The sequence below is a fragment of the Solenopsis invicta genome, chromosome 2 (genome assembly GCF_016802725.1).
Source record: "Solenopsis invicta isolate M01_SB chromosome 2, UNIL_Sinv_3.0, whole genome shotgun sequence".
NCBI classification, from domain to species: domain Eukaryota; kingdom Metazoa; phylum Arthropoda; class Insecta; order Hymenoptera; family Formicidae; genus Solenopsis; species Solenopsis invicta.
In genome coordinates this window covers 14224251-14247700 of record NC_052665.1, presented here as the reverse complement: position 1 = coordinate 14247700, position 23450 = coordinate 14224251, and the positions used below count along the sequence as shown (strand labels likewise).

Sequence of the window (23450 nt, the reverse complement as noted above, 5' to 3'; positions counted from 1 at the left end):
GCCGGCCGCGATTTTGCGCCGTTACCGCACACGTGCACATCGGAACCCGGAAGCGACCGCGCGGAACCGGTGCGGTGTCCGGCCGCATGTGTTTTTCCATGGGAAAAGTCTCCCATCTCTCCTCGTTTCATCCCCGGGGTCAGAGGTCGCGGCTCAAACAGGTTGTACGCTGACCCATTGATCCAATTCTGCCGTTCGACTTGAGACGCATGAGAAAATCGCAATGAAAATATCTACTCGTAATCTCATTAAATTTTATGTGCTAGCAGTTGGAGAATTTCAGTTTAATTGAACGCAATATCAAGATGGTAACAGTGAAAGTTTGTCGAATAACGACGTAATTTTTCTTAATACGACGTAGCGAGGCTATGGGTATGTGGTGGGACTTAAAAACTCTTATTATAACAAGCTTATTAAAAATTTTTCTGACAATCGGAGTTTATTTTTATCCTAAATTAATCGCTAAATTAAATCAATAAAAGTGTAAATTATTCAAATATTTTTAATATTTTTTATTATAATAATCATAAATATGTTTATACAAATCTGACGAAAGCAAAAGTGCATTTAACATCAATATTTGCAAATTAATAAATATTTACAGCAGATGTCGATTCAAAAAAAAAGCTAAATTATTTGCATTAAATAAGAAAGTGTTAATGCAATTATTAATTTCCGCATGCAATATTAATGTTCGCTGTTGGATAATTACGGATTATTTACGCCACGACAATGAAATAACCGTTAACTTTCGTCGGTTCGGCTTCTAGTATGTGAATAGATGAAAGGACACCCTTTACAATAACAAGGTCTGGACCACGAGATTGGTAATCGCTCTATTTACTGGCCGCGCCGTTGTGTCGTTACGTGTCCATGAATTTCGTACGCCTCTTTATAAAGACACACCTAAAAACCAGCTCTTTCGTTTTCGTTGCAGGATATACCTATCTCGGATCCTCGCTTGTTGTAGAGCCGTCCGTGGCCAGTGCATCAAAGAAACGGTAAGTTACGAAAATTTCGCCATTAAAAGTATGACGAAAGCATGGCTTTTAGATAACGTTGAGAGAAAGAGAAGAAAGGGAATGAAAATCTAAATAGTTTTTATAAAAACAAAAAGACATTTTCCCGATATTTTATTTGTTCCGTTGAAGAAAGGCAGGAGTCGGGTATTCCTGGTTCGCGAATACTTGGCCGGTGGCGCGTGATAATGAAAAATTCTGATTGCGTGTGTCGCGCGGCTTGGCCTGTCGTCGTTTGAAGACACGCGATAAAATATACCGATCTCGTGTCGTGCTCCGGGCCCTCGCTCGATCGTATTAATAAAGCCACTAAAACCGCTATCGCCGCACCGCTTCCTTAACTGATCGTCATAAATTCGCGCAATACAGGAAACGGACCGTCTCACCGCGATTTTTTTATTTATTAAAGCCACGATCGGCATCGAGAATTATCGAAATTATTCGACCGTTATTTTTGCTGGCTACCCGGAGTTTTCGCTAATATGCGTGCCGATCGTCTTCCTCTCGCATATATTTCGTATTTAATTTCTCCCTTGCTCTGTCTCTTCTTTTTCTCTTTCTCTCTCGTCGTGCGAGCGCACGCGGAACTTCAAAAGGTTCGTTAACCCGTGCCCAGTTGCACGCAGGCGATCGCAGGAGAGATCGGGCCGCGCGTAATACCGCGCGCGTAACAAGGTGCGTAATTGGCCGCACGCGAGTAAATGCGCGCGTGCGCGCATGCACAAGTGTTTAAACTCGTGCCCGAACGTGCCCGGGCAAAAATCGCTGGGGATTAAATCGTTGCAGTGAAACTCATTCTCGCCGCGCTCGTCTTGCGAACTCGCTCATCGCGAGATTTATGCTGAGAGATTCATGCACCCAATCCTTTACCCGAAGTTTGTTAGAGCTGAAAAGGGAAAGATATATCTCATTTGCTATGCAAGATTGACTACTTGTTTCCTTTTATATTCTTTTTTTTTAATGGCTGTGTAAATTTTTTATCACTTGAAAATGATGAAAGAAAGGACGAAAGTGTTGATGACTTTAAACAAAATTTCGTACATCAGATTTCATTGACGCGATTACACACTGTTAAAAATGTTGATTATGAAATTTAATGTATTTTTAAGTTGCACAAGTGCATTAAATTTAATGTATCTATTACTGAAAAATATGTGCACTTTTGACAATATTAAATTTTTTTCAATGCACCTGCTTGAAGTTTGCTTCCATTACGTTACATTAAATTTTACTACGTGTTTTTAACAGTTTAAAATATAAAGCTTAGAAATTTATTTTCAAATTTTTTGACACAATTTTTGAAAAGTCACATTTTTTATTAAAATAATATTTGAAAATATGCCGAAGACAGATCGCGGTTAAAATTGTTTTTACATCACATACCGAACCTTGAAAATCCTTCTCGTCTTATCAGCTTAAATGCGGATAAGACGTTAAATTCGTGTTTATTGCCATAAATCATCGAAAGCATATCAATGCCGTTTGGATTGTAGCACGTATTCAACACGCGGCTGATATCACTCGAGTATGGACTGCAGATGCATTTTGTGCTGTTAACATACGTGTCTCGCGAATTCTGCACAACGGTTTGCGAAAATTAACCTCTCATCGATAAAAAAAAAGATCTAAAAATATATTACCGAATTTAATTGATTTAACATTTAGATAGCCATGGTAGCTCCGTAGCATTGCTCTAGAGTTGTAGATAGCGTTGTGTGTTCGTGTTATCGTGCATGAAATATACTTACAGTACCTATTTACACTATTCACTGTTCTCTTCACATGCTCACGTGTACAAGGATCGATGGTACGTATCTACATTATAAATAGCACGGTTTTACGTACGTCGCCGATAACAAAGCGCCAAGAACTGTGATAGTATCACCATTCCGATATCATAAAGCGGTCGGCACTTTCGTCTGCCATAAATTGTGAATTTTCATACCTCGCGCGATTGCTTGTTTGACAAGGCAATATAATAACGATAATCAGATATAACTCGATATTTATCACCGAATATCTCGTGCACGTAGCGTAACCTACATCGTTATTAACGTAAGTGACGTAATAAATGTTCCCTAATAAATTCGAGTTAAGATACGAAATTTATATTTTAGTTTATGATATAGATGAATTTAAGACATTACCGAAAAGCTCGTAATCATTGGTAATATTTTCATCAGTGGTCAATATCATTTTACTTTACTTTTATTAAATATCGAACATACATTGATCATCAATCAGTCGCGAAGCTATTTATGTAAATAAATTTCTCGTCCCTATTTTATCGCATTGCGTAAGTAACGCAAATCTGTAACGTCAAGTTTCTCCAAATTTCTGAAATTTTCGACGGTAGTTACATAGAAGAAATAGCTCGCAAATATCCAGGCCTTTCTGTTCTCAATAAACAATGATTCGGTGCCGGAAGGATTAACCTAAATACTCGACGCGACGCGTTTTTGCGAGGCGCAGTTTGGGAGCCTCTACACAACGCCGCCGCAGAGGCAGCTTCTTTCCCGACGGTGAGGCGAGCAATTCGAAAAAAAATGTGGCACCTGCCACTTCTGCTCGCGAGCTACGAACCGAGAGAGCTCAGGCTGTTCGCTCGCGCTCGTGCCACAACTGCAATCTGTTATTTCACCATCCCTCGAACTCGCGCGCTCGCTTTCAGTTTCTCGTCCCATATCCTTTCATCCCTTACGCACCGATACCGGCCAACACCTTCTCCTCCTCCTCCTCCTCTTCCTCTTCCTCTTTCTCCTCCTTCTTTTTCTTCTTCTTCGCCACGTGAGCAGCTTTTGGAACAGTCTTATCGATGTCTCTGGGACGTGTCGCCGCATATACCGAGGATTTGTCGTTCGGCCAAATCAATACTCGGCCGAAGAGATAACGCCAATTAAACAACGTATGATGGATTATTTTGTCGAATACGACAGATAGCATACGTCGCAGAGATATAGCTTTTTTGATACGTTTATTAAGTGCACATTGGATACTGGTGAATTTCAAAAGACATTTGTCTCTTATTTTATCTTATACTTTTACTTTTCACTTTTTTTTTTATCTGAAAATGAATAATATTAATTTATCGCGAGATTATTTAAGATTATTTAAGAAATATTTTAATTAAGTAAGATGCGAAAACTTTGAAACTCGTTAATCTTCAACATAGAATTTCTTAATTAAGCTTTCAATGTAACATTTCCGCAATTACGAAAGAAAAGAAAAGCGCAGGATCTTTTTTTTGACAGTTAAAGTAAATGTCCCAGTGTCCGATCACATATTAAAGAAACAGTTATTATTAAATATTTATAAATATAAATCTTAAAGTAAATTTTTTTTTAATTATTGATACATTATGCTTATATATACTAAAAATTTAGAATCATTGTGTAACGTTTACTTCAATAATAATTAATACAATCAGCTGAGGTACATCATGTGAGATAATAGATTTTTATAATAATCTTTAATAATTTTATTAAAAGCAAATGATTTTTGCAACGCAGATAAAAGATCCTCTTAATTAACTTTTAAAAGAAATATTTTGATATAATTAAAAATAATTTTTTGAGTATTCTATACGGTTTTTTCATTTAAATTAATTTTATTTATAAATATATTTAATGTCCGGTTACTGATAGCTAAACTTAAGGCAATTCCAATGTCCATCTACATATTAACCGTTTAAATTTATAATAATAAAGATTATATTATTAGTGTCAATATTGTACGGTTGTACTATTAGTTTATTCCAGATATTTTATGTGTCTTTCATTAATATAAGTAATCATTCAATAATAATTTTTTCTTGATAATTCAACAAATTATTAATATTTATACATCTACTTTATAGTATTAAATATTTGTGTCATAATTAGATATTATTTTAACTTTAAAATAACGCATGTAAATGTTATTTGTGTTCTTTACCTTAATGTCTACAAATATTACAACTAATTGGAATATATTTAAAATAGATTTTTATAATTTGGGAATTATATAAAACGTCGAAAAAAGAAAGTATTTACAAGAAATTATTTAGCATTAAAAGTAAAAAGAAGCGTTTCTATAAAAAAAAGCAAGTGCAACATTTAACGTTCCTAAAATTACGTTATTTGAAAAATATACAAATATTACTCCAATAAGGACGACTAAAAAAAGTTTCTCACAAAGAAACGAAATTAAAAAAATTTTGCAGTATTATATTATTTTACTTTAATTATACATTTAAATTCATACTTAAATAAACATTAATTTATTAAATCTTATTATTTTTATTTTCTTTTATATATTTTTAATACTAACAAACTGATTATCACATTGCGGTCGGACATTAGGACAAGTTGTGTACGGATATTGAGACATAGACGTTTTAGGCTGTCCGCATATTGATACATATACATACATGTACAAAAATATTTATGAATATTTAATAAACTACAAATTAATAATTAATTTTTTTTATTTTTTATTATTTAAAGTGTATTCTTTATTATGTACGTAAATAGATATTAAAAAAGGTAGTATCATTTTCAAATAAAAAAATCATGTTTTCAACAATTAGCTCTTAAACGTTCGGCTACTAAGACAATTATCTTACTAAAAAATTAGAATTTTGCTGAAATAAATGCAATTAAAACTCAATTATCTCAAAAGATGACTCTATATCTCTTTCAAAAAGAGAATTTTTATATTAGCTAAATTTTCTAAATATTAGAAAATTTTATTTTTATATATGGTCTCAAGAGAAATACTTTGAAACTAAAAGGAAAATAATCTAAGCACAATATTTTTACAGTTAGAGTAATTTATTCGTCTTGCCTCTACAGTTGCAAATTTTGTTATTGTTAATATCAATTAAAATAGTTTTTAATTACAACTTAATATTAAATTAAACAAAAAAAATAAACACTATCTGAATAGCAATTTTCTTTCTTTTCTCTCTTTTGATCTATTTATCCACAAAAAGGTTAGTGCGCTTATCTTCTTGCACAATCATATATCTAATTTACGAGTACTGATACATGTGTTCTAACAATAAGTACGCGTATTAAAATACTCAGTGTAACCTATATAATACACAAAAGAATGCAACGACATTATTTTTCATGTTATTTGTAATTCATGTAAAAGAGGGCATTCCGTTTCAGGTAAATTTCTTAATACAGAGAAACACCATTAGAATAATATCTAATATTCTGACATTTTTCGCGAATAAAAATATGGGATCATAGAAAATTTTAGTTTATCACTAGGATATTTTTTTCGATTCTCCTTCATATGTTTATCTATTTAAATGAGCTTTCCGAGAAAAGATTATAAATATATATGTGTGCAAATTAAATTCTAGTATTGCCATTGTAATACTGCTCGAATTTTAATATGAAAAGCACAGATAACACAACGATCTTCGCACGATCGTTTCGTGATCGTTATTACTGCGCGCCGCCGCGCCGTGGGAGATCGTTATTCAAGGATGGACGAGCGGATGCCCGGCGAGGGAAGAGTAGAAGTTTATTATACACTCTATAGAAAGGGACGGAGACAGGGAAACGGGTATCACTTCCGAGTTGTCTTCTGCAATAGGTCGAAGACGCGGCTTCCAGCGGCGAGCTCGCTCGCCGTTTTTTGATGTTTAGGAGCCGATGCATGGCTAAACATTCATTTCCATATAAGCCGATATGTTTCAAATGTAAAGCGACGTTCGCGCACACCGGAGAGGTGGAGAAAGAAAGGACGAGAGGTGGATGAACGAGGGATGGAGAGAGGGTTAGAGGGGGTGAAAAGGAGAGAGGAGGAAGACCGCGTGGAAGCGGCGAACTGGTACGAGCGGAAACTAGTTTAAGCCCGCGGGTTGTCTCTCAACCCTCGGTCGAGCCCTCGACAATGCCCTCCATGGGATCCACCGTGCTCCCAATTCCGTCCACTTTAACTGCCTCTGCCCCGCCGCCGACTCTCTCTCTCTCTCTCTCTCTCTCTCTCTCTCTCTCTCTCTCCCTCTGTCCCTCTCTGTCTCTTTTTCTCTATCTTTCCTTTACGCCCGTAAGTAGCCCCCGCGAGTGTGAGAACCGACCGGAAAATGCCTAACCCCGTGACATGAACGCGCGTAAACCTTCAGCCTTGGGTTTGCCTTTAATCCCTTTGCGCGTGAATTTAACTGAAAGCGATTGAAAGAAACTTAGAAAAATTACTCGTACTTAAAAGTTTGATACTGTAATAAGTTAAAATGAAAGAAATGCGATTTGTCCCGATAAAGACAAGAACATGTTCACTTGAGAGACACTTCGGATGTTTTACATACATCGAGAAAAAAAAAACGTTAACTTGACTAAATTTTCCAATTTGATTAAATTTTTTTAATTCAAGCATTCGTGTCGTTAAATTAAATATGAATGCTTAAACTGAAGTTCAAGTTTGTTGTGTATTTACGTCAAGTACGTTAATGAGAATTTGTCGTAATAAGATCAAAGAAGTTCGTTGCCAGTCAATTCTTCCGTAGTCATCATACATTGAACATATAAATTTATTTAGGAAATGACTCTTTTAATACACTCGTCTACGTGCAATCGAGCGCGCGTTTCCTTTTCTTCTTCTTCGAGCCTTAGAGTGTCTCGAAATTCGCGTGTCCACTCAAGAAAGTACTCAGAAACGTGTGCGCTGGACACGTTCGTGGCCTGTTGACGCGTACACAATGTTGTTGACAACCGCACGTTACGATTCTCCAGCTTGGCGCGTGGAATCATTTGCAGGTATCATTTGCCACATATGTCAGACGAAAGTGCGACCGCAAGACTCCCGCCTGCACCGCCGCGAGAAAGCACGTTCCACTTTGCGGTGCATCGGTGCACGTGCAGTGTGCATTATTCTTTGCGTGCGATATTCATTCACCGCGCCATACAGAGGCCGGCCGGAATTGTGTATGAGCGGTCGACAGCTTGAAAACATGTAACGAAACTATTAGCCAGCACCGGACGGGCTTATTCTGTTCTCTTCCGGTTATTCCTCGGAATCGTATTAATTTCATTATCTCACTTTCTTATAACTTTTACAGGAAACAGATCTCGCGGAGAGATCACTCTTTTAACCATAAAATTACGTGGTTATAAAGTGATTTGAAATATTAAATAAACATTTTTTTTGGTTGCTTGGAATAATTGCATGTTTAAAATACATATAGAAAAATATTATTACAAAAGTATACTTGTCAGAATGTATCGTCCATGTATTTGCAAAGTTATCCCAAAGAAAGTGAGAGATTTTTTTATGCTGCATATATCACGTTACCTATTGTTAAAAGTTTATTTTTAAGTAATATTTTTAAATATAAAGAAATCTTGTGTGTTCTAAAAGTCTAAAAGTCTAATTTCTAAAATTTCTAAGGATGATAACGCACTATTTTCTCGAACGCAGATTTGATTGGGTAATAATAAAATAATATATATAAAAAGAAATTTGATTTGCACCGTATATTTTGTAACCCTTACTTAATATTAATTAATTTGGCATATGTTGACAATTCACTTCAGACGGCAAGTCTGTCACTCGTTGACCCCATTGCATCTAACGCTTTTAAAGGAATCATTCGAGCATATACCAGTCGTCAGCACGATGACCAAAAGCACGTGCGCACCGCTTGCATTTCCGCATAACTTCGCGCGCGCGCACGTACGACTGCACTTTTCTCATTTACATGACAAGGCCGCTGCACCTCGCGGCGTATGAGGTCGACGCAGGTTGCACGATGTATACATACACCAGGCGGGGGGGGGAGGGGGTAGCGAGGCCCCCTGCGGCTGGTGCAGTCCGGTAAGCAGCCAGAATGCACTTTACACGATGCACCCTGGGCACTCGAGGCAATGCACGCCGCGCCATTCGGCCGGGCGACTCTCCGCCTCCTGCCATAAATTCAACCGCGAACACGTTCGCGAAATAAAAAGGGAGATGGGGGCACGTTGTCCTGAGGCGCATCTCTCGCCCTCTTTACGATGCATCTCGGTCGATTTCTCTTGTTCTTTTCATTCCTTCCACCCTTTTCTGTCTTTCTCTCTCTTTCTCTTTCTCTCTCTTTCTTCCTCACGTGAATCGTTGCACTCGGCGCGTGCCGATCTCGTGCCCTCTGTATCCCCTCCTCCTTCGCCGTGCATTTAATTCCATCGCTTCTCTCGTCCTTCTCCACCCCTTTCTTCGACCCACCCCAACTCCTCACCGGCCGGCTCCGAGCGGTGAAGTGCATCCTGCATGCACTTGTTGCGCTGATGCACACAACCGGCGCTCTTTGTTACTAATATCTTTCTTTTTGTCGAGTCCAAAAGTTCCTCGACTACTTTCGTATTTCTAACTTCATCATTGCTTTTCTTTGTCATTTTTTTTTTTTTAACAGGAAATATTTGTTTTTCTTTTGTGCTTTGAGATCTTTACATCATAACTACATCGCAAACTTTTTCTTATCTTTTATATCATTTATTATATCGAGCAATAAAAAAGAAAGTTTAATTAACAAATGCGTTATTATGTTATTTCGCATTAACAATATTGTTTATTATCGAGATTGTTCAGAGTTATTGAATGAGGAAGAATTTTGTGATTAATCAGAATATTGAGAATATGTTCTATTTTATTAATATTTTATTAAATTTTCAATATAACAAGAGAAAGAGCGAAACTTGGTATTATTATAATTTGGTATTTCAAATTAATTGATATTTTAGCTAGTTTAACATTTCTAGAGAGATTAAAACAAATCAAGATTTATAAACAACGAACTGCACCACTGAAATTTACACTTATACATTCATCCTCTTTCTTCCTCTAACATAAAAGGAGGTCATGTTTTTTCCTTTGTCTTGCATTCCCTTCTCAGATCTTCACACGCAAGGAGCAATGGCGACGCCTTGTCACGATAAAGCGAAAGTAAAACGATACGCGCGGTCCCGCCCGGTAGGATCTTTTCTTCCGACGTGTTTGCTCAAGGTATATCTTCCTACGAGCCCCGAGGGACGACGTCCCGATGAGAGAGGAGGAGCTCTCCCGATATACGAGAGGGCCCCGTACATGCAGCTGCGTCCACACGCACGCCGTTAGCACGCGCTTATCTCGCCGCGCTCTCATAAGAGAGGCATCATCCGCGACGCTTAACGAATCGCCAATTACGCGCGTAATTAATCAGGATCGTGATTCGCGCTGACAACTCGTGAATAAGAATACGTATGCAAAGGTGAAATTCTTTTTATGAAAGTAAAACTTTGAGTCGAGCATTATTTTATGGTCGAATGCCATCACGTTAACTAACTTTGTCAGTAACAAGTTTTACAATCGATCAAATAATAATTTAAATATGCTTGAGAAAACTAAATGTTTTAAATTGTTAAAATTAAATCTTTGCTCACTTAATTAAAAAGTTATTCATTTAAGTTTATTGATGCCATACAGTTAAGAATAACAGCAAATACACAGCTGGCTAAACAATCTTTTTATTCAACGATCTTTTTACGTTTTGAAAGAATTAAAATTTGGTATACTACTCGCGACACATTGGAAAAAAAAACACTTATAAATTTATTTCACTAAAATAAATCCTTATTTAAATAAAACAGCGAAATAAATAAAATTTTAATCCCAACAAATAAGTCAATTAATAAGGAAAATGAGATATATTTCACAGAAATATATATTTCGTTGTCACAATATTTTTGTGGCCAATAAAGCCACCGAGGAAAATCGTCACAAGTAACATTTAATTATTACTATTTCGATTCTTTCTCAGTATACAATTATAGCGATAGTTGAAATCGTAAAATGCAAGATGAGATGTATTCACCAACGTGAAAGCACCTTTACACTTTATAACGTAATACCAGCAGTTTCGATCCGAATTATCGATCGGATGCTCCGGGGTGCAACGTAATTTGCGCTGTTAAGTAACGCGCGATCAGCGAAAACGCGATTATCGTCGCGGAGACCCCGAGAGATAAGCGTGAAGCGAGGTCTGAAGATTCGCTTCCGAGGTCTACTCGCTTAATGATTCTTTCGCCCTCGCGGTAACGAACTTGGCGCAGACGAGTTTACGATTTTCCATTAAGAGGAGGATTAAAGTGTAGACGATGTGTATTGTCGTAAAAGCTATGAATTCATTACAAATATATGGAAAAAAATGGGAAAATTATTTTTTTATCGAATTTGATTTATTAGTTTGAACGAATTAAAATTACGTAAAAACAACTTTTAAGATTTTATTAAATTATATAAAGATTCCATATGTGTATTATTAAGTACTTGCATCTAAATTGAAATATTTCAGTAATATGTCGGGAAATAAAATAAAGTAGTAATAAAATATAAAAATATAATTTTGCTTGCAAGATTATTTTAAAAATAATCTTAAAAATAAACATTATTTCTCCGAACAGAAATTGAAATTCCTTAATCTGGCAATGGCATTAGAATGCTAGACAACGTGTTTTACCTACGTTTTTTTTTTCTTTTTAATCTTATATCTTCCTCAAATTTAATAAGTAAAAGCTGCACGTGCCTCGGGCTCGATGACCGTCTTACGCGATAAATCCCTTTTGTTTGGAAATGCAATGATGACCGCGCGTATCCTCTTCATTAATAATTAATAACAGCGCGAGCGTGCGTTCCGGGAAACAGGAGGGGGAAGGTAGAAAGGCCGGAGATAACGGCGAAAAATCTTAATTACAGATTCGCCGCGTTGCATAATGCTCCGTCGTGACGTTGGCCGTTTTTTTTTCTCTCTCTCTCTCTCGTCTTGTCCCGCCGAGAAGAAGAAGAAGCGGAGGCGGTTACCCCTCCGCTTATCGATCTCTTATCGGGAGCTCGGATCGGGCCCCGTGTCTGGTCACGGGTGGACGCCGGATTTCATGGATACGCGTGGTACGCGCGATCCGCAGGTGTAAAAGGGTCCCGCTTAATTATTCCGAAATGAAGGCACGCTGACGTGCAATAATTGTCGCGCGCCTCGCTCCTCTCTTCCACTTTATTCCCCGGATTTGTGCTGCCCTTTGTAGCCGATCGAGCACTTTTGCGGACTCCGATCGTTCCACCTTAACGCGATCGTAAAATCGCCAAACAGTCGCCGAAGAAACGATTCGCGATTTCTCGAGCCCAGCTGCCCACGAGGGGCGTCTCTCCTCGAATTTGAGGGGTCGTCGCGCCGCGGGAGAAAATTTCGTTCGTAACATGGTTCGATATTATTACAGAGATTGCATCGAATGCACACTCTTTTGACACTTATGAGTTTATTATACGTTTGAGCAGAATGTTTGTTCGCCGAAACAATATCATTTCGAGACAGTCAGTTTCAAAGATCTTGAATTTTTCAAATTTGTGCTATACATTTACATAATAAACCCGCTGACGAGAAATTTCTAATTAAGACTGTAATTACATTTATAAGAGTAATTCAATTAGTAAGAGATGCGGATCGAAGTGTTTTGAGGTAAATACCCTAAATCGAAAGGTAACTTTTAATTAACATAATTATTGTTATCGTTGCATTTTAATAGATAATAAAACTAATTTTTATTTAAAAAATAATATTAATTATATAATAAAGTCAAGTTTTAAATATGATTTTATAAAATTATCATCGAACAGTTCGAATTCGAACCATAGAGAAGTTCAAACTCGAATCGAATCAAATTTTATAATTTGAATGAATCAATTTTGAAATTCAAATCACGTTTTATTTTTAATTCGATTCGTATTCGAATAGTTCGCACGTCTCTACACTGTCGACATTTAATTATCAAATTATCTCGTGAACATCAATTATTCAATAAGTGACTTCTCGTTTATATATATTTAAGTATCGTTCATTTTGTACCTGCTGGATTTTATGTCTTGTACTTAAACTAGGAGTAAAAAAACGCGCTCACACATTTTAATGCCTGTAAAATTGAGGTAAATCTTAATACAGACGTAACTACGTACGCAAGAAAAACGCGTACCCTGCGGCAGTCTAAAAGTCCTGGTCATTAGTACTCATACCTTCGCGCTACGGAAAGTGAAAACGCGAGCGGGGCCCCGCGGGCCGCGAACAGGTTCCCCGGTGAATTGAAATTCCGCACGGCGCGGCGGCTCGTAATACTCGCTCGCGCGGCGAGGGCGATTTTTAACGGCGATGCCTCTTAATTACCGTGACCGGCGTAAAAGGACGCCGTGGAGGAGCCGGGCCCCCGAAATATGCACGGATCACGGAAGACGAGCGCGACGATGACGGTGACGACGACGACGACGACGACGAAGACGATGTTGCACCTGGCCGAACGACGAGGCCAGATGCGTATCTCGAACGATGCAGTTATTATTAATTCTCCCTGTTTTTTTTTCTTTTTCTATCCTTTCCCCTTTCGTCGCTACCGTCCCTATCGCCACCACCTCCGCCACCACCGCCGTCGCTGCCGACAAATACACCGCAATTAATATGCACGTCGCGAGAGGCGGTTAATTGGAGAAGAGAGTAAGGCTTTTTTCCCTATCGCGAAACTCAGCGTGACTCGGCAAGCTCTGTCCTCGCGATTCGCCAGCTTGATGTTTATTTTTGGTAAATTATATCGGCCGCGTGCTATGCACTTTCTGACGCGTATCTTGCAACATCAAGGGAAGAAGAAAAATTGTCCGTGGCCCGGTAGACGCATCAATTAATTATTTTATTATTAATTATTATTCGTATTATAAAGTAATTAATTTAATAATTTTGTATAATTTCTTTAATTAAGAGTGCAATATTTGTACGTGATATATTTATCTCGCTGTACCCATGCACGTGAACATTTGTCATTTATTTGTGGATGTACACAAGCAGTATAGAAAGAAAAAAAAAGTTGCGCGGGAAATACGATTATCTTCGTCCTTTCCAGCCCCACTCCTAATCTCTCAGATCCTTACATCCCTGCGTATCCTATAGAATGTCTTTTCCTGCTTGCAGGGGTAGCGGCACCGCCCTACCAGAATCTCCGGTCGGCCAGGTCGGCAACGGATGGAGGTGAGTGATCTTTCTGCCCTCTCTCCCGCTCGACTTACCTTTTTTACCTCCATCTTTTTGCCTTTCCTATTCTCCTGTCCGCATATACGGAAAGAATGCGAAAATAATTCAGTACAAATGACAATAACAGTTATATATAACTTAATGCAGTAATTAACATATGACATTTCCTTTCTTAATCAAGAATCTCTCTCTCTCTCTCTCTCTCTCTCTCTCTTTCTCTCATTTATACATATCCGCATAGACAAATGCTAAAGTAAAAAAATAAATCGTTATTTATTGAATGACATTTCAAGAAATTAATAATCTTCGAGCTAAAAGTGAGAGGGATTCTTTTCAATTTTAAGAAATTGATATAATTTCGCAATCTTGGTAAAATATAGGTAGACAAGAAGATATTTTTGCTTTAATTTTAAATAGAAATATTTTATTAATGTCAGTATCACATTTTAATTAACAGATTATTTGGAAATATATTTTCAGTTTGGAGATTAGAAAATTTTAAGAGGACGTCTCAAATAGCGTCAGAAAATTTGAAACTTTTTGTCGAGACTAAAATAATATACATGTACGAAAGAGTATTGTAATATCTTGAAGCAGTTTTGAAACAACTTGAGTCGTAAATACTATTGAAAAGAATGCAGAACCGATTTTAGAATAAGAATTTAGAATAGAAGTTAGAATAGACCGAATAAGAGAAATGTTTTCCGAAGGTATGGCCTGCGATCTCCCGGTGCGAAAATTTTTCAAGGATGCGTAGTCGCTATTGATTCCGGAGGTCGGCCTTACGCACCCTCGCGGTCTTTCTCTTCCCTGCTCCAAGCACGTCGCTCGTTGCTATTTCCTCAGCTTCTCCCTCGGCGTATTTCACCCTCATCACGCTCTATCACCATCTTCTTCCATCTTTCGCGCTGCCTCTTACTCTCGGAGCAGCCTCATCTCCGAAATATCGCGGTCGCTTCTTCTTGCCGTGCTTACACCGATCTACGCTGAAAGGGTTAAAACTATTCCCAGCTTCCAGCTGCTTCCGCGTTCGTTCCAGTGATGAAGTTCCGTTCGCTGCTATGTAATCACGCGAAGACCGCGTCTAATCACCGGAAATTCAATCGCCGATTTCGAATAGATTAAGTCTTTCAAGGGTGAAAACGAAACTAGAATCTCACGCATTTGCTGCGCGATAAAATAAATAATCTTTTATATCTAATACTTATTACAAAATATTTAACAAAATATTTTAACATTTTCTAGATCGCTCTTTCCTTTGTCATAAACTTAATCAAAGAATATTTCTTTGGCAATTAATATTTTTTATTTGTTGAAAGGAAAGAAAATGAATCCATTTTTATTCTCGGAGTGGCAAATTAAAACGGTATGTTTTCTTACTGTTTTTCGTAATTTTTCAATGTTGATTCTGGTCTTCGAAACATTTATATTTGACGGAAAAGTATTAAAATCATAGCATATGTAAGACTTAAACATTTAGTACTACAGATTATTGTAGAGCGTGCAATTATTCATGCATTTATTCATGTTTTTCTGATAATAAAACGTGATAATGCTGTCATCTCTAATAGTTCATGTTCCATTTGATACAAAAATTATTAATATCTAAAAACGAAGAGGCTTTATTAATGAAAACTATTTAAATCTTCGTTACGACATTTATGAGCTTTATTGTGCATTACATCTTTTAAAGACTTTCATCCACAATGTTTTTGTATTCTATTGTAATATTTTATTACTAGAAATTGTAAAATATTTGCACAAAAATTTTAATCATATTTTTAAACATCAAGATCCGCTTTGATCGAACGAATAATCTTCTGTAATTAATTTTTGTTGCTCTTATATCGATTGATTTCATTTAATATTATTCATTTTTTTTAATAGGTATATATTAAATAGCCTCATATGTTGATTTTAATAATTTTCCGACAAGGTAAATATTTTTACATCATAACCAAATTCAGTAGCTCAAAAACTAGAAAAAGAACGTTTCTACTCGCCACTCCGAGGGCAAAATTTGTTTTATTTACCATTTTTTATGAATAAGCAAAAATTGATTACAGCAGATAGAAAAAAAATGTAGAAATTATCTTGAATTTTTTTTTTTTTAAATCTATCTACAACTATAGAAGAGGTAACGAGGTAAAGAATAAAAAAAATGCTAAATTAAAAAAAATTGCAAAAGATAGTATTTATTTATCATTATAACATTGAGCTACATTTCTTAATTAGAGTTTTTCGAGTTGGTTAAAATTTCTGCGGTAATCAAATATGCTCAGAAAACACAAAAGATTCGCATGAAACGGATGCACGCATCATTATTCATCTATCCTCTTAGATTTTCGGGTAGGAATTTTCAATCATCGCAAATGCGCGAAGACGAAGCCATCTACGGTTTCAACTCGTTCTTTAAGACAAACTGCGGATAATCGCGTGCGCTTGAGAAGTTCTCTTCGAAGAATTCAAAGGAAACAGTTGAACGGAGCGTTACGTTAAGGACTGCGCGTGCGCTCGCGCGCGCACACAGAATGCTTCCCTTTCATTTACATCCGCCGAACGATCGACCTTGAGCAGTCCTGTCGAAATCGAAGAGTCCTGCTGAAGGCCAGCCCGAAATCCATTAATTTTTATGCGCCCGGAAACCATTTGCCGATCCCACGCGCACTTGGGCCGCACGCTTCACTGATAGCGGTATTTACGAGCCATGCAACTATTAATTATCTTTAAACGTTACCTGAACCTATCCCAACCCCGTTCCAATTACCGTCAGGAACAAAGGAGCCGATATGCACTTCTCGGTAACCGAAAGCTAGACATTTTATTTGTCACTCATGTTCTCGTCACACTTTACTCGATCTCTCTTTATTTTACGTTTTCACATAATTAACAACATAATTTCGTATTACAAGTATAAATACAGTTATCGTTGCATATAATGTATGGTATGCAGTGTCAAGGCATTTTGATGGCACTCTAGATGGCGATAGATTTCGCGTCGCGTGGCTGCTAGCTTTCTAAAGTGAGACTAAAACAGAAAAGAAATCGCGAACGGCGGAAGACGCTTGTTTTCTAGGGAGCCATCGTAGATTCATGCTCGACCAAGGGGATAATCGATTGGCCATTCAGCGGAATTAGTTGATCGGGACAAGGTGCTCGATATATGTTGTAGTTTACGGTACAGAAACGCGCGTCAGCACGTGATATAGAGACTTATCGGCGAGGGAGGCACAAAGGATACTGAAAAAAGAAAAAAGTGTCTTCTCTGTTTTTCTTCACCTTTGTCTCGCCCTTTTCCTTCTTTAAACCCGTTTCGAGTCGAGTCGACTTGTTTCTCGCGGGAGACATAATCATTGTCGCCTGTCATTAGCCGCTATTTTGATTGCCGAATATTATCGTATTGCTCGAACAAGTAAACGCAATTTGGAAGATGAGAGACAATTAAGAAAGAACCGCTATCAAGAGTCACGATCGATGGCGCCGTCCTTCGCAGGCCTCGTTCTTCGTCGAAAAATTTCTCGGAGAGAAAGCGATGGTATGTAATCCACCGCATCTCTTCACCGTCGCAAGTATTAGTGGAAATTACAAAAACTTCACTCACCGATCGTCTCCGGATGCGCCGCACCGTGAATGATAAATTTTACTTCAAGGATAACACCCTCGTCATTGGCGAAGATAATGACCGACGGATCGCAGAAACGACAGTACCCGTCGACCTGTACCCATATATACCTGCGGGCGCTCACAAAAGAGAGGACGAGTCTTTCCTTTTCTCTACCTGGACGAACAAAGAGACCCCGTAACGGAATCAACCCTCGGCGGACCGATAATCCCGACAGGCAGTCGCATGTGGCTCGGTCGGTCGATTTTCGCAAACCCGATGCCGACCTATGGATTTGTCTGTGGTTACCGCTAACAGCAATTCCGACGATTAATTAATCGAGCATCTATTTCGCGAAACAGTGACGGTAACTTCGAGTCACCCGGTAGAGCTGTTTGAACGCAACCCTCCGCAGGGGGTCGCAAGTTTATCGGCGAAGGGTCCTTCAGCAGTTGACGATCAAAGAGCGCGATATTGCGTTCCTCGCGAGATTCGACAAATCGAAATTCAGATTACCATTGTGCGACGGAAAGGAAAGATTTTGGATAACACGCACGAGAAAACAAGTTGGACAAACAGCGGAAGGAACTTAGGGACGACTCGTTCCTCGAAAGTTTCGAATAGGACTGAGAAACTGACGCGACTCTCGGATATGGTTTCAGGAGAAAGTCTCAAAAATAAGCGTAACATTTATACGGCGCAGACAATGACACAGTAAAAAAAAAAATTTTGTTTTTGCGTCAAAGTTGGTCCTAGTTATTCAATTTTTAACATACCTAAATATTAAGTTAACATAACATGATTGTTGTTGGAATTTTTGTGCTAAATTGATATTCAACATTTCTAAGTGTTAAAATAATACAATTTATGAATAAATGAACAAATAACAAAAATGTGTTTTTGAAACGCAAATTCTAAAATAAATGAATAAAATGTACGTGCAAACATATTATAAATGTTAATTTTGGAAGAAATATTTTTCCATAATTTGCTTCCAAATTGTGTCAAAGTGTTATATTATCTGTTTTAATCTTTTACATAATACAATATTTGTTACTTTTGTTACTTATGCGTCACTTTTTAACATATTCATCTTGTGTTAAATTAATACCAAAATTTGACTAGATTATTTGGGACATGTAAAATGTCTTTAATTTAAAAATTTTTGTGTGTGTACATCGATTTTGATTTCTTGAAACTCTTATGTATCACGAAATCTTATATAGCCCACGAATTTTGGATAAAAAAAGAGGCTTATTCCAGAAAAATCCCACCTAGCTAAATTTTTGCACACATCGTTATTTAGGCATTATAAAAAAACGTGCAAAAAGTTTCCCTCGATATCGTGTTTGCTTCAAAAGTTATTCAGGGTCAAAAGTCATAAAAATCGATTTCTCGTAAATATCTCGCTTCCTATAGTTGCTATTGGTCGTAGGTCAATTATGGGTATTATGAAAATTGTAGATTGAACTATTCTCTATAAAAAAAAGTTCTTGTACATTTTTCATGTATAAGCAGCCGTTTTCACATTATACGGCCAACAAAGTATCCGCAGAACGATAATAGTAATGCATTCGTTTCCACGTCACTTTCGAGGTAAAATTTAAAGCACGTTTTTTTACATGTTTTTTTCCGTAGTCTATATTTTATATAAAATAAATGAATAAAATTAATTAAAATGTGCAAAGATCATACCAATAAAAAGCTGACACTAGTTGTTTTCGTGTATAAAGGCATGTGAATATTCAAAAATAAACGTAGACATTTGGGACTATCCTCAGTATAATAAATAAATATCAAATTATTACAAATGTGAAAACGATGCTCGATCGATAATATAATTAATGTAGAACAGTAATTCAAATGGTGTATTGTGCATCACATTTCCTAAAAGCTAATTGAGTTTATTTAATTAAAGTCAAGAAGTAAAAAAGGGGTAAAAGTAAAAACGTGACGCGTCAATCAAGTTAGCCGAAGTTGTCGTGGCACAAATGAAAGGTGTTGCTCATGCGAATTGTTGCAATCTTATAAATGAATCAAATCTTTCTTCCGCATCATTGTCTTCAATTTTAGGTATTTCTTCTACATCTACATCGTTTTCTACTTTACTTTGAACATCTTTTCGAGTAGTTTTTACGACATGCTGAGAGAAAGGACTTTGCTAATTCAACAAATGCCCAGTACCTGTAACGAATATTTATACATATAGTAACAAGAAATGTGACTTTGTAGTCACTATATTTACAAATTTTGTTGAATTAACAAAATCCTTTCTCTCAGTGCAATAAACATAGTCATTGAAATCACATTTTGTACATGTTCAATGAATCCATTACCTCTGTTAACACTGGCTTGCTTTAAAGTTTGCAAGCCGCGCTCAATAATCACAGAATCACCTTCCAAGATCGATTTAGAGCAAATAATACAAATATCAGCCATTAGAATTATAGTTTCAATAGTGTAACGTTCACAAGAAAACGTCTAAGTTTTTCGAAAATTTGCTTTATACCGAGTTAAAAATAAAGTTAGATATTCTGATGTATAAACTGACTCATGCGACAAAAATAGAATGCTACCCAAAATATATTTATTTTATTTATATTATTTTATTTATATTAGAGCACCCTTTTTTCCAGTTTTATTTGGTAATTCTCTCAAGGTAAAACGTTGGCATATCCATTAAAAGTCAATAATATATAGAGGACTTATTCGATAATGTGAAAACATAGTATAAACGAAGTGCCTTTTAACGATCACAGCTAAATCTTGGTGCTGATATTTATTTGTGTAATTTTATATACCTTTTTAAATTCACTACACCGAATAAATTTTTGGTCATAACACAGCTCTAAGTTAAATAAGAATTAGTAATATTACGAAAATCCCACATTCAGATGCGATTTGATTTTCAATTTAATAATAAATGATGCTAATTCGTATCTGAATGTGAAAACTCTTTCCTTCCTAAAAAATTATGAAGAATTCGTTGCGAAAAATAATATATTATCAATATCTTCTATATTTGTGTGTCTTATGAATTTACTAATAAAGTAGAGTAATATTTTGTATAGTATACTATACGGAGTTGGAGTACGCGCCTTCGTTCGAACTTTCACATTGCGTTATTTGGTTACTTGTACGTGAAAAATATATAGAACCTTTTTTGTAGAGAATAGTTTAATCTATAATTTTTATAATAATTGACATATGACCAAAAGGAAGATATTTGCGAAAAACCAATTTTCGTAACTTTTGACCTTGAATAATTATCGAAATGATTAAGCGGGCGCGCCGCGGCATTGAGTGCCGCAAAAATTGTTTTTCTGAAAAATCATTGGTAATGCAGTTTTTTCTTCTATTACCGACCGACTGTATTCCTCATTCAACATCTCAACTATAAAATAACGTAGTTGTCGCATTTTTTCTATCAAATAATTAACCTTTTATCCACTTTGAAAACCTTAAGACACCGTTTTGCGGTACGAAGTGCCGCACGTGCCTCAAAACGTAAGCAAAATTTTGCGTATACATATAAATAATTGTATTAATGCGAGATGTTCATTTCCTACATTTTAATTTGTTTTTATTTTCATTACTGTTTAATATTTTTTTTCCCAGGACTCATTTTGAATAATTTAGACTAAAGTTAGGTCACATTAGGTTGTGTTATAGATAAACAGTCCAGACAAAATAAATGGGAACTATTTTAGAGATATTTTGGACAAACTTTTTCTTTTTTCTTTTCCTAAATCTCAAAAATATTCTAAATTGACAGCAAATATTTGGATATATGAAGGAAAACAACTTTGATTATTTGTAATTACTGTTTTTATTTTTTTAAGAGTTTTAAAAAGTTTATTTTACATCATTATCCAATAACAGCACTGTTATTATTTTTCTACGTTTGATTTTAAATAAATGTGGCTTTATTTTTAAACAATTATCTTATTTTTAATTTTTTAGTTACGTCTAACAGAATTAATTTCATAAGAGAATAGACACAAACTTTTAATATTGTATTTTATTATAAATATATTTTACTTGCTTTTATAATGATTTTACAATAATTTATATAATTATTATAACTCTTAAATAATAAATTTGTGATGCGGCACTTAGTGCCGCGCGCGCCTACTAACGTTCGGCCAGGAGGCACGCTCGCTAAGGGGTTAAGTAAAGGTGTGTGCACAAATTTAGTTAGAGGTAGGATTTTTTCCAAAGTAAAATTCTAAAATTCCTGAGCTGTGTAAGCGCGCCAAAACTAAATAAAGTAACTGTACCCTATATGGACCTATCTGCTCATCCAAGTTATTCGATTTTTTTCTAACTTTTTGCTGAGTCCAAAATTAAAAATTCATGTTTAAATTCATAGTAGAAAACATTTCTAAACATTAATTCTAAATATGGAATAATTTCAAATATTTACATGGGTGATGAAGATTTAAAAAAAAATACCGTTTATATTACATCTCAATACAGCCTAATTATGTTTTTTTCTTTTTCACAAATAATGCTAGAAAAATAAAAAAATACTCCAATATTACATTTAAAAGTTTGTTATTGGCATGAGTATGAAAAAAACTATTTTACTATTTTTATCAATAATCTATTAAGTAAATAATTAAATTATCTTAACTCTTTCCTCTTAAAACGATAGCTTACGAATCACAGTTTAGCACTTGAATTAAAATTTATGATTTGGAGTAATAAAAGTACCGAAAAAACATTACAATCAATGTGTATACTCATTATTAATCTAGATCATATTCTATTTTACGAAATTTCCTTTCTTTGGTTATATGCAGGACGTTATGACGAAAATAAAAATTAAATATAACAATAAAACATATAAATTATAGAGCTACCATAATATGAACTGCAGAGATTAATAACCATTACTTGATAGTTATAGAAAACAGTAATTTCCCTACGAAATATTAAATTATGAAAAATGAATCACGAAAATTGTACTTTCGACTTTACTGTAAATTACAGACCAATCTGAGCAATCAACTATTGCAAACAAGTCACGTTGATAACCTATATAACATATTAAAATTATTAATTGTATTTATCATTCAACTACTTAACCAGATATTGGGCACAGTTACTTTATTTCCCGAAGTCTTATCTTATTTTCTGAAACTTCTGAAATTGAGGTAGAAGTTATTCTTAAAGAACACTCTTATCCATCGACATTGCGATTTTATATTTAGGAAAAAATCTTATCAACAATATCTCTGCTTGTAAAATGTAATATTGAACTTTGACGATCAAGTCTATCGATTGATTCTCGATAGCGAGACGAATGCGAAACACGCACAGCGTCGTTTTACTCGCGTTATAACTTTAGTCAACAGTTAACGTTTTAGTCTCTTGTACACAATAGCGCATCAAATTCTTGTATCCAAATTCTAGTGTGCATCAACGGCCACTGAGCGGCGCCTCCGCTCGCGGTCAATGACGCGCGTCTTCTGCTATCTACGCACTATCCGGCATGGCGCATATCGACCCCGATTACTCCAACGGGCCGACATCTCACCTCGAATCGTTGCCGTCACGATCGACTCATCCCACTCGTTCGTACGAGAGCATACCTACGAAGTCTGCCCGACGATTGTGCGACAAAGCAATTTTCAACGAGACCGTCTGAGAGACTTGGAATAATTAGATAATTAATTTAACAATAAATTACATCTTCCTAATTCCGTTCTCGCTAATTGCGAACGATCGGAAAACTCGTACAGATATAAAAAGAGGAGAAACGACGCACGCGGATCCCCGCGCTTTTCCGAGAGATGAAAGAGATAGAGAACCATTG

The 23450-nt window shown here is 36.1% G+C and overlaps 1 protein-coding gene across 2 annotated transcripts in view; it reads left to right on the top strand.

Annotated features, from left to right (window-relative positions):
• LOC105197398 (insulin-like growth factor 2 mRNA-binding protein 1) overlaps positions 1-23450 on the top strand; it is a 111818-nt gene that overhangs the window by 24015 nt on the left and 64353 nt on the right. The window contains exons 2-3 of one of the 2 annotated variants that reach the window (XM_039446321.1): positions 938-1001; positions 13969-14025. In XM_039446321.1, the coding sequence (XP_039302255.1) occupies positions 938-1001; positions 13969-14025 (121 nt within the window). The remainder of the gene's footprint in view (positions 1-937; positions 1002-13968; positions 14026-23450) is intronic. The other variant, XM_039446322.1, reaches the window with a different exon arrangement.